Genomic DNA, 13,029 nt, shown 5'->3' with positions numbered 1-13,029 from the left:
ATGACTGTTGTTTATATTTAATTTTTTTTGCCTAAGCAAACTTTAAATGGTAATTTAAGTGCTCCTGTGTAAAATCGACCTTAAAAGGTAACTGGGCTACCTTTTTTCTACCTGAAGATATTTTTGTTGCATAAAGCCAGATCATTCTTGAAATGTCAAGTGATGTGATAGTAACTGTTTGCATTTACAAACATCTTGTATCATTTCCAAAATTCAATTTGATACATTTCATTTCAGGGTTTGCTTGCAGTCATTAAAAACATGGTAGTTTTTATATAGCCTGCACCTTTTTCATAAGTGCTGCTATCGGGGAAAATGGCAGGACCTTTCATTCTGAATCTACAAAAACGTTTGAAGGGAGACTGTTGGAGTTTATTCCCAGGATTTTTTTTTGTCTCCACTGAAAACTTTGAACTAAAATATTTTCTCTCTGGGGAAAAAAAAGTGTTGTATACAAAGATTAGGATGTGGATTTTCTTATTCTTTTCAAATGTCTCTTATTAATCTTCCTTCACTTAGTCTGGAGAACAAGGAAAAGTTGTTAGCACTATTTTATTTAAAATACACTAAGAATGAAAAAAGTTACTTTGAAAGATTTTTGGAATTACCTGAGTTTTCTTGCAGAACCATACTTCCAGGTGAATTGTATTTCAGTGTTCTGGTTTTCAACTTTGGTATTAGCTTGGCGGACATTTACTTTGTATCGAGTTATGAGCAGAAAGCAAGTTAATGTGTTTATATAATTTTGAGTTTGCAAAGTTCCATGTTTGCAAAGTTCCATTGAGCACAGCTTCGTTCCTTTGACAGCAGGCAGTGGAATATTTTGTGATAGTCTGTATGGTAGATGATGAAATGTTCTCTTATAATTCTAGTATGCATTAGTATATTAGATCCTGGTCCTTGTCCCTGCAAAGTTAGTAGGAATTTTAACTTTGAGAATTAAGACTGTATATGAAGATTGAGCCATGGCTCTATGGAAGTCATTGTGTACTTTGAAAATGACGCTTCATTAGAAAAAAACCTTCTCTTTAAAGAGATATATTGGAAGACAGGAATGATAGTTCACCCTGACGTGCTGTCAACCTATTCCAGATTAGATTATCTAACTACATATTCCAAAGTTACAGCCAATAGTCCAAACTGTAATCAATTTTTTTTGAACTGTGCTCTGGGGGATGTTCAGATGGACCTACAGAAACTTACAGATGATGTACCTGAAATGAAACAATCTATGGCACATTGCTTGTGTTTAAGTTCTGGGCCAATTTTTATGACTGGTGAATCAAATTAGCATTGTCCTTAGGTTTTTGGCTTTGTTTTTTCTTTCATTGTCCTGGGTTTCATGTTTGGGTGTTTTTGGTTTTTTTAGGTTGTCACTATATTAACTATGTTTGCTCATTTTTCATGAAAAAAGTGTATTTTATTTAAAAACATATTTCAGTATATTAATATGCATATACTGTTCTAGTTAAAGAATACAAAATAGCTGTGTTTACATTTTAGAAGGGATACTTTGGAAATTGGAAGTGGTTGAAATTATACTCAACTTTGCTGCAGTCTAGTTTGTTTTTCTGCTGATATTTCCAAATACCAGATTCCTTTTATGAATCTTTTTAAGAAGCTTGATTGCAAATAATATCGCAGTCACATTGAAGTTTGCTTGCCCTGTGCTTTTGGTTTCTGTTAATTAGTCTGTCTTGATCAGTTGATGTTAGTGAGACCAGTTTGATCAAATTTATTTAACGTATACTTTAAGAACATTCAATATTTAGCCTTACAGCATTTCTTTCCTTTTTTTGTTTTCTTCATAGATACTACAACGTATTCCACTGAGCGATCTGAGCACTTTAAGCCATGCAAAGACAAGGATCTTGCATATTGTCTCAACGAAGGGGAATGCTTTGTGATTGAAACCTTAACAGGATCACATAAACACTGCCGGTAAGTCGTTTGGGAAGAAGTTGCGAAAAAAGCCTTCTGTCCAAGGGAGACGGGTTAGAAAAAATAGACATTTAGACTTAGAATGTTATAAAGCAATGGAATTTGCCTCCAATTTGATTGCATCCCTCACAGTTGATGGTTTGGTGGTTTTTTGTTTTTTTTTTTACTAGTCTGTAATATTTATAAATACAAATACGGAAATACAAAAAGCAACATTTGGTTTACTTTTATAGATAAGAAAAATCTTCAATATTCTATTTTCTAATCATATAAACAAGTAAGGATTAATGTTTTCTTTTTTACATATTAAAATCTTATGTTCCTCTGCATACCAGAAGCGTTCCTTTACTTTGGGTACAGCTTTGACAATAGCTGTACGCACTGTTGATTGAGAGAGAGGAAGAGTTCAGTTAGTAGTTTTAAGATTTAGAGTTTAAGTCTAATGACTGAAAGATAAAATGGCCTGTAATAGCTGTCTGAACCTGCTATATAGCTGTTGTACAGTTTTATGCTCCTGAACTTCTGTTAACGTGTATGACCATCTCGAATTTATTTAAAAGAATATCAGAAAAGAAAACCAGAACAAAAAATATAACTATTCTAGATATAGTGGCCAGTAAAAGGGAGTGATATGCAGAAGGAATACTGTAACGTCTTCCTAAAGATGAGAATAAAAGAAATTCTGAACTATTCAAACAATCTTTTAAATAGAAGCGGTCCAAAATGAAAACCTGTACTCCTACGATATTGTATCTGGCATACAGAAGGTATATCTAAGACGCTTATACGCCCAAATTCTAAACTGAGCATCTAAATATGTAGACATCTCTAATATAAATAATAAAAAGCACCTAAGATACTCAGAAACTTTCCTGAATGATTTGGGAGTTAAGCTGCTAAATCCCACTGAAAGTAGAAAAAGAAGTCACAAAATCATATGTGCCTGGTTTGAAAGTAGAAATTTATGGATTTAAAGGGTGATGCAAGTCTGCTTATCATCAGAAGAATTTTCCTAAGATTTTTATTTTTAATACTGTGCTGGTAACTTTTTCCCATTCACTCTTACACGCTTCAGTGACCATTCATTTCCCCTCTTTATTTTATGTTTTCTTATGGCATGCTTCTTGAATTAAATGTTATGAGTCATTAATTATGGAAAAATGATGACTTTTTTCAACTTCCATTATAAAACTTTTTAAAGTTGTGGGGTTTTTTTGTTGTTGGTTTTTTTTTTCCTCAAAGCAGGTGTGTGATTTTTCAGTCTTTCTTGGAAGTGTCATGAGCTGTTAACAAGGGAATTATATCACTCAAATATTTAAGCATTTTTCATTGTCAGGATATTCAAACCAGACATAAATGATACAAATTAATAGCAGGGAGAAATGGATATATATGAGAATTTTTAATTAGGCTGGTAAATTTATTAGCTAATTTCTTTGAACAGACTGTTTTAGTAAACTGTATGGAGTAAACTTTTAAATATCTGCAGGAGTATATCTCATAAGAGAGCTGGGTTTTTTTTCATTTGACTTTCAAGATCTTTCCTGTTGTCTGCCTTTGCCAATTTCTTGTTTATTTGCTGTGATTCTAATGCTGCAGTCTGACTAACGGTTAGAAGCTTTTCCTCTTAACTAAACGAGCCAGAGTGTTGAGTTTTCATTCTTTCCAGCAGAGTGAAATTTTTTCATCACCTTCTCTTGTGCTATTCTTCCACAGGGAAATACGGGTATCATTTGTGAATCTGTTAGCTCCCATGTGTAACAGATTTGCATTGCTTGTGCAGGTTTCAGGCATTGACACATTCTCTGGGAATTAAACATCTGCTTAGTTCAGTGGGTACTTTGAAGTGTGCAACACGAAAATACATGTATAAGGCAATAAAAATTCATACAGCAAGAGAAGACACATTTTAAAATTTAAAAGGTGATTAAACTAGTTATAATGCTTTGTTTAATTCTATAAGGACCTTCAGCACTGCAAGCAGCAGCTTGTTCAGAATCCCTGTTATGGTACTGATATGTATGTCATTAATGAAGAGAAACCTTTTAATTTGACCTTCAAATTTTGAATCTCTACCTTGGTAACAGACTGTATGTCTCTGTCAGGACCAGTGCTGTAGTGAGCGGGATGCAGGTGTTTCTCTATCTGTAGCCTAGAACCATGCTCTGAAATAGCAGCTAGAATGTACGCATACAGAAAAATACAATATTGATGTACAGTGTTTGTCCTCTAACTAGAAGAAAAGTAATTTTCCCTGAGAATGAAAGGGTTATGGAATCCCCATTGCAATTAAAAGAATCATTTGAATACAGAATTATGAAGACTTAGAGAGTGAAATGATACTTTGTTCTTAGAATCAAGCTGCATTGTGTATTCTCTTTGGGAGTTTGATTTTGCATCTGTTCTGGGAACAGAGCACCAATTTACTGAAATGGGAATTTGCCATGTGGAACAGCTGCAGATAGAAGTCCTTGATGTAGCAAAAAACTTTCGTCCCACTTTGTCAGGTTTAAAGACTGTTAGTAGCTGATATGCTTAGGCAGTTACTTTCGTCCCACTTTGTCAGGTTTAAAGAGTGTTAGTAGCTGATAGGCAGGAGTGCAGTTGTTCTTGTGTGTACACGTTTAAGGACAAATATGCTAATGATTGTTAAAGCAAAAAAAAAAAAGCAATTTGATAGCAATTAATACATATTTGAGTTACATCCTGGACCTCTTCTGTATCCTCATGAACCATGCTGTCAACACAGTCAGTCTCAACTGGCAGTTCAAGCAGCTTTTAGAGTTGACAAAATTCATCATGCTCTTGTTGGACAATAGGAGGAGATGAGCACATGTCGAACTCCAGCAGTCAGTAATGAATGACATTGGCAGCTGGACGTTGTAGAGCACTGGCTCTGTAGCTTTTTTCTGTTTTGTGAGATACATGCCTTACCTAGTTTGAACCTGTAATTGTGGAGAGTGGGACTAGCATGCAGCCTTGGTAAAGGGTGAGAGGTCTAAAGCAGCCCTGCTCATGCATCTTCCATTCTTATCCATCTACAGAGGAGGTGTCCTGAAGTCGTGGGATTTTTTTTTTAACTTAGTTGACAACTAGAGGAAAAAAATATAGGAAAGGTTATAGTTTCAAATTGTATAATTCCATTTTTGTTTGAACTTCTACATTTTACACATTGTCTCTTGGTGAAAATTTGCCTGGGGATGTAAACTGGCAGAGTTCTCCCGCGTGGTTAGGTAACAAGCAGGATACTCTGGATGTTGTTTGTGCTATTTTAAAGGTGTGACTTCAGTATTTATTTTTGTGAATGGTTTAACACGAGCTTGTTTTAAGGATAGGGTTGGTCAACAGTAGGGAAACTTCATATTTAGCTTCTCCGTATGCTGAATTTTTTTTCCCCTGTTGCCTTCTTGAGAATTTAAGCTGAATGGTGAGGGTGCTTTTATTTGTTATTTACACAAAACAAATCAAGTACGTAGTCAACAGTGACACATCGGCATTTAACTGGGTATTACATAATGCAGGCTTGAAAAAAAGAAGTTTTTGTACAGAAGTCTGTAGAATTTTATTTTCAAGACCCTATTTCAAGTCACTCTGGGTTTTTGGGGTTGGGGTTCTTTTGGCATGAATCCTTCTATGTTGGTTTTTTTTTTTCTTTATAGTCCCTTCATTTTCTTCTGATTACCCGTTTAGGACTGGAAAACACTGGATGAATGAGTGGCTAAAACTTTTGAGGGGAGAAGAGGATTGCACTGTTAAATTTCTGCTCTGAAAGAAGCCATTAAGACTTGCACTGGAAATCTTGGTGTTGGCAATGAACTCTAATGTACTTTTTATAGATTTGAGTATGTAGGATGATATATTCCTTTTGCCATTTGTTCCTGCCCTTCATTTCTCCTTCACGAAGGAAGCAGTATAAAACCTGAATAAGTTTTCTAACAACAGAGTGAAAGAATAGACTCACAAATGCACGGTGAACAAAACATCATTCCCAGTTAACCAGATTACAGCAGGTTGTATGTATGCATCCAAAGAGCACTACTGTGGTTACTGTCCCAGAGTTTTCAGATGTCATAGGACAATCTACTTTTGATGTATCCATCTTGTTCTGATGAATTTTGAGCTTGGTGTTCTTGCTTGTTTTTATGCATAAATGTTTTTCCATTTTTACTCTTAGTTGATTAAAAAATGATACCAGCATTGCTCAGCTTCATTTAAAATCTGTCGTGAGACCAGAAGGATTGAATTCCCTTTTAATGAATGTCCAATTTGGATAAATGTTTATATACTGTCAGGTTTTATTGTGAGTCTTTTGCACAGTAGTAACCGTAATCCAGGCATAGCCCTTGCTGTCAGTAAAAGCAGGAGAAAGGGATCAAACAGATTGGACTTTAGAACAGCTCTGAGCACAGCATATGATACGTGCACTTAACCATAAGTTAAAAATCTAAAAAGGTAAGAATGTAATTTCCCTGGTTTAGTTACGTGGCTTATTATCTAGGTTTTTGCAGTCTGACCGAGGTGTTTTAAAATACCAGCTACTCCATTTTGTGTGTTCCCCCATCTTATGTTACAGTGACACTTTTCCAGAGCGCTTCCAACATGTAAGTAAAGCAAACCCAGAAAATTATTCGCTATTGAATAAATAAAACATTTCATTGGTGTCACAATATTACAAGGTTAGTTTCACCAAAAATAATCTATTGCATTAAGCTGACAACATAACATACAGCTACAAGAATTCAAAGGAGGAAGAAAGCTGTGCTTAAAATTTAGGATTCTTTCCATGTCAAGGGCAATCAACAGACCTCCTGTTGTGAAAATTATTGGCTTATGAGCATAGCTGTAGCACATATCGAGATTATCTTTGCGTAGTTGCACACATCATTAGCTGGAAATGCTGCCATTTTTACTTTCATATTTACTTTAGAAAAGCTGAGGTGAACTTGAAATACCACATTAGGTAGCTCCAAGCTGTTGTTAAGCAACTATATTTTAATACGGATATCACGTTGCATTATTATTACATCACCTGTTTATTCAGCAGTGCTTTTACAACTCACGGTTGCCTTCAGCAATGCGGTTGTTTCTGTTAGCTCAAATAAAATAGCCCGTGTGCCTAAAGCATTGTGACTGTGATACTTTTCAAAACTCAGGCCTGTAAGAAGTCAGGAAGCAGAAATTCCGGCCAAGAAGTCGGTTGCACGGACTGCGCATCCCAAGGGTAGAGTCAGCTCAGCTATATTCATATACGCAAGACAGTGCTAGTAAACAACAAATAAATAAAAGCCTGTATTTCTTTAAGTAATATTAATGACAAATCTGCAATTTGACTACTTTTCCATTTTTATTGGAAAAACTCATGCTTTTCTTGTCTAGTTTTAGATATTTTCCTTCATACAAAAAAATCCAAACAAAAAACACCCCCAAAACCCAAACCACTTCTGTGCATTCCCTTTCAAGCTCCTGCCCCTTGAAATTACAGGAAGAGGTTGCATGGCTTTGCTGTCACATACCTGTTTTATCTTTTTAAACCTTTTTAGCTATGAACCATGAAGAAGAATGGTTTCTAAACCTCAAAATGAAATGGTGTAAAGCCCAAGACATCTGTAGGACTTGTACTTGTTACCTGGGTATCGGAACTTTTTTGGTATTACCTAATCTTACTTAATTTTTACCATTTGGTCTGAAATTTTCTGTAATCAACACGTAAGCTTTGAGCTCATTTAATTAGAATCAGTTAATCAGAATCAAAATTAAATTATTTTGTCCAAATACTAAACTTCACCTGCATAAAACCAGTACTTTCTCAGTTATCCATACTCTTTTCCTAATAGTCCTCTAAAATTAAAACCCTTCAAATCTGATATTATGGTATAAGAATTCAATAAATAACAAATAGTTTTTAGAGTTAAAGATTGAGTCTTTTAGCATCCTCCCCTGGTGAAATAGTGCAAGAACATATTATGTGATATGCACACTAAACACGGCTGTGTTCAGTAACACCTGATTCACACTTTCATAATTTAACATTCAGAAGACAGAGGCTCTCGAGAAAGCTTCTTGTCAAAGTATTTTAATTATTGATTAATTTTCACAATCTTAACACTCCATTTTACAGTGGTTTTTATTTACAGATTTTCCCCTAGATTATTGCATTTAGCTGATACTTACAGAAGATTGAGGAAGGTAACTTCTGCAGTAGAAAATACTTTCAGCTTGAAAAAAAAATATATATGCACATTGAAAAGTCTTAGGAAGTTCAGTTACTTTCAAATATCTGCAAAACTTATTGTTTCAATGCAGCAGTGTAACAGTCTGTATTTCAAATGTCATGACAGATGTTTCCCTTGATGTGTTTAAAAGAATCCACCCTTCAGCACATGCTTAAATTTTTGAGTACTGCAATAAATCGGTGTTTATTACTGTTGTTGCTGTTCACGTAGTAGCATTCCTTCAAGCAGCTCTGTGCACCAGAGAAGTCACTGGCAAAACATCTATTATCCATTTATCACTCTTAAACATTTTCTGAAAACAAGTTTGTATTAGTCTTATTTGGGGGAGAATAAATTAATTTCATGGTAAAAAGAAATACAGGATAAAATAAAGCTTTGTATTTAGTGATAGTTGTAAGTTTCTGTTGAGATGTTATAGTCTGTATTCATAGTATTTCAGGTTTTACTTGCTTTCTGCTGAGCACCTTAAACAGGCCAGATTTTCTAATGATTTCCCTTTGAAAAACTTTGATTACTAAACAGTATAATTTCCTAGTTCCATGTCTATCTTTTGAAGTCATGAAATTTACACTTCTGCTTCAGGTTATGATGATGATGTACTTTTCCAGTCAGAGCAATAAGGTAAAAGCCACAATACTGTGTGTGTGCCTGTACGCATAAAATGCATGCCCAGATATTTAAATTACACACTAATTTAGCTTAATTCACCTGTGATTCATTTGATTTAAGCAAATATCCATAAAACCAAAATAAAATTTGTAGTCTATTTCATCTCGTTTGAAATGCTTATTCAAATTAACATTCTTGAAAGAGTTTGAGGAAGAAGAAGAAATGAAGGAGAAATTGCGTAGCTGTTCATCCAAAGTTAATGTTGAAGCTTAAGCGAATGTATATATTTTAAACTCATGTCAGCATAGAGGACTGAAAAACTGTGGAATTCATTTCTTTTTCCCAGAATACTAAAAGACTACTGTAAATCCAGCTTCAGTTAACGTAAAGTATGGGAAAACATAGTTACAAGCTTAGCACACCCCCCTGCCTACTTTTTTTTTTTAAGCCACACATTTGTAATTCACAGATAATAGCTGTCAAATCAAACTGTTAATTCTTTCATTTATGTATGTACACAGTTATTTCCCAAATGTAAGAGAAGTATCATTTTTTAGAACAACCAGTAATGTGAGTGAAACAAAAATATTTCTTGGAAGCTTGAAGTAAACTATCATCTGTTTCTGGAGGACTGGAAGAGAAAGAGACCTAATTCAGCTCCCTTTGCATTTGGCATGATCGCTTCAGCTGGTTGAAGTAAGGCTTGGGTTATGACCTTGAATTTCAGTAGAGAGAAGTGAGAAATGTAGTTGCTGGCTCAGCAGCTGAGATAACTTTTTCTTGAGGCTGCTAATAATTCTTGGATTTCTTGATTTGGCACCTAAGTGGGAGATTAGGAAGCAATGCTGTGCTAGCATTTATTCTCATGTCTCACTAGCAAGAATACTTAAAGCTGGTGGAACCTTAAAATTTTGTCAGCACCTTTTCTTGTGCCTACACATGTTTCTGAAGCTGTGTCTTATCATTATAGGTTAGCAAGGCATCTTGATTGTATAGCACATCTCCACTGGTAGAGATGACTCAAATCCATTCTATATAAAATACAAACTTCCATGAAGAAAGTTGTTCCGTTAATGGAAGGAAGAACCTGCCTCTAAACTGCCTCCTGTTTCCTAATTCTAAAGGAAAATAGTTATGTGACCTACAGAAAGCTATTACTCAGTACATGCTCTCTGAAACTAAATACAAGAAGAGGTATATTCTGAAAATTGGAAAAATACAAAATTGTAAAGTCCTTCCCCTGCAAAGGAATATTCCATCAATTTATAAGAATTGGGTTTTTCCCCCTTGCTTTCCAAAACCTGCCAGTGAAAAAAGGATTGTATAGCTTTTATAGTACACACAAAGTATTTGTAGAAAAGAAAACCTTAAAAAGTATGGGTGCAAATATCGATGGTATATATTGCATCTGTCTTGAAGCTAACGCATGCAAATACTCCGCCATCGCATGCAAATACTCCGCCATCAATCTGCTTTTAAATTAACTTGGAAATGAGTTAGGGTTTTTGTTGTTGTTGTTCTTACCTCCCTTAGGCAAGAAGGAATTTGTGAAGTGCGTAATGCAGACATCTGAAATCTCTCATTTAAATTCTCATCCTTGCCAGTGTCTTAAGTACACTGAAAGCAATAGCATTTCCAATCTAACCCTATCTGCAGACGTTCTCCCAGAAGATCTGCCGGAAAAAATCTTGCTAGGAGAAGAAATAAACTCTGGACAATTGAGTCATTTAAATAGAAACAAATGCCACCTATATCAAAATGCTAGCTACCAAAACTTTAATCCTAAATGAGAAGATTAATATATTAATATATATTAATTATATATATTAATCTATATTAATCTAAATGAGAAGAACAAACAAAACCACCCGTTTCCTCTATCCCCCACTCTGCAAAGAAAGCCCTTCCGACTGTCTCAAATAGGAGGAGGGGAAGTGAGGCAAAAATGTGTGGATTCTGTACCGTTATGAAAATTGAGGTATCTAAGATTAGACAGGCAGGTAAACTGTCATATATGAGTTACGTTAGAGACATATTCTGGTTCTTATCCTGTACCCACTACTGTAGTCTTTAGGAGTGAATGGATCGTTTGAATTTGAAACAAGTTCCTTGAAGTTAGTCCAGTGCAGACAGGGATGAACTCTTTAAGCGACCTGCCAACAGTATCTAATCAGAAGCAGATTTATATGAAGTGTATTCAGAGGGAACTCCAGAAGGTTGTAATGAAACATCTTTTGGCTGTATTTGTGCCTTATCAGCCACTTTGTTAGACAGCAAACTGCAGTTTTTACTGCAGTTGAATTGTGCTGTTGAAGAAGGCTAGTGTCAGAAGCCTAGAGTAGTAACTTGACTCCTACTTGAATCAGCATACAAATTTGAGGTCAAACTCTAGGCTGCTTAAGATAGTTATGATGTGTCAAAAATACCTTGTTAATTGCATTATTAACATATAAAGGATATATGACAGAAGAATGCAGAAGTCAGAGGTTATCTCTGGAATTACTTCTGAAGGGCAAGCCTCTGCTATAAATGACTAAGGCTATATAAAAATTTATATATATAATATATAAAATATATATATATGTTTAAAAACAGCTGAAAATTGTTTGCCTCTTTTGCAGTCTGGGTTATTATGGTGGACATCATGGGAGATGATTATCAGTAAATAGCTGGGGAAAGCATTTTTGCCTGACATCAAGCTTGTTGAAAGAACAGAGAGAGGGATGTGTTACTGCCTTTAAACACTGTTTCTTTGAACTCTTCTGAAGTTGCAACTCATGGAAGCAGTACAGACGTTTCAAACTTAAAAAGCAAATATTTATGAATTTCTTCAAAATTTGTAAGAAAAGGGAATTTTGATCAACGGTGTTGGAGACTTTTTAGATACTCTTTCTTGTTGTTTACAGCTCCATCCTGTGTGGCACCTCAGGTTTATGATGTTATTTAGATGCACAGTTACGATGGGAAAAAGAGAGATCTGAAGGGATTATAGTTTTGGAGGATTTATACAGGGATACTATTCCAGTAAATAAGGAAGATAGTTCATTGTTTTTTCCCTTAAATATTATTATTATTATTATTATTATTATTATTATTATTATTATTATTATATGAACACCTCTACTAAAAATCAATGTATTTATTTGTACTGAGCAACATAACAGATAGAGAGCATGGTCTTTCTTGAAGACCAGACATATAGATTTAATTTTATTGGAAAATATATATAATTTATATATTGATATAATTCCAGTGCTTTGCTAGGCACTTAGTGTATGAAGTTAAGTATTTAAAGGACTTTGCATCTTGGGAAAATAGAGACACACACCATAAAATACAGAATATTGCAGAAAACAAATTTCTAATTTGTGCTATTTAGTGTAATGTTACGGCTGTTGGACAAGGAAGATTTATTTCAGGGCGTGGTATGACTGTATATATGATTTTATAGTTTATACCTCACCATGTAATTATCAGAATAACTTACAGGGTTAATAATAGGGTTTGTTGTTATCTGAAACTAAGATTCTGGTCACTTCTAAAAGTTAAACATTCATAACTGGTCTTACATGTGCTTAATTATGTCCCAGACTGATTTCAGTAGGAATACTAGAGTTGAATGAAATTCAGAATTTCCATTGTGTGTTATATTAGAATGTATTTTGGATAATTAGTGTAAACAAACTGATAAATGTTACAACTGCCTGCACTTTTCTTTCCCTGCACTTCTCTGTTCTGCTCGGTCATGGCAATCTCTGTTACAAGTGACTTCTGCATATTTCGTTATGTGTAATCATCCATTCTTCCCTCTTCTCTTTGTGTTCTTAATTTCGCACATAAAGAAGCAACTTGAAGAACAGTAGCTACGATAATTAGACTTGAAGTGATCACTTGTCATTTCTTGCTGCCTTACGCCCTGAAAATCAGAAATTTGATATTGAAGTTGTCCAACATGAAGGCAAAGGAGAAAATTATTAGTAGTAGTTGTAGGGGGGTGGGGACTTGGAGTGAACTTATCTCAGAATTTTTTTACTTTGAATTGCAGGAAATAGAAGCAAGCTCCAGAGGTTTGATATGGTTTTAGTTATGCTATACATCTTGTTCTTGTTTTTGCAGGATGGAATCAGTTAGATGATTTTTAAATATCTAGCCTTTTTCTATTTCTCTACAGGTTCCTCCCCCCATGCTTTTTTTCATTTTTCCCGTCAAATTAAAATTGGACCTGTGGAAAATTCAAAGGCAGAAG

At 34.7% G+C, this 13,029-nt stretch overlaps 1 protein-coding gene across 1 annotated transcript in view; it reads left to right on the top strand.

The window, feature by feature from the left end:
- The first annotated feature begins 965 nt into the window (after positions 1-965).
- Positions 966-13,029, top strand: part of NRG3 (neuregulin 3) — a 255,574-nt gene continuing 243,510 nt past the window's right edge. Inside the window, exons 1-2 of the mRNA XM_009278818.1 lie at positions 966-987; positions 1,812-1,941. Coding sequence (XP_009277093.1) covers positions 966-987; positions 1,812-1,941 — 152 coding nt within the window. The remainder of the gene's footprint in view (positions 988-1,811; positions 1,942-13,029) is intronic.

Source organism: Aptenodytes forsteri, unplaced genomic scaffold (genome assembly GCF_000699145.1).
Source record: "Aptenodytes forsteri isolate BGI_AS27 unplaced genomic scaffold, ASM69914v1 Scaffold226, whole genome shotgun sequence".
NCBI lineage: Eukaryota > Metazoa > Chordata > Aves > Sphenisciformes > Spheniscidae > Aptenodytes > Aptenodytes forsteri.
Note: the sequence above shows the minus strand (reverse complement) of the source record. Positions and strands in the feature narration are given on the sequence as shown.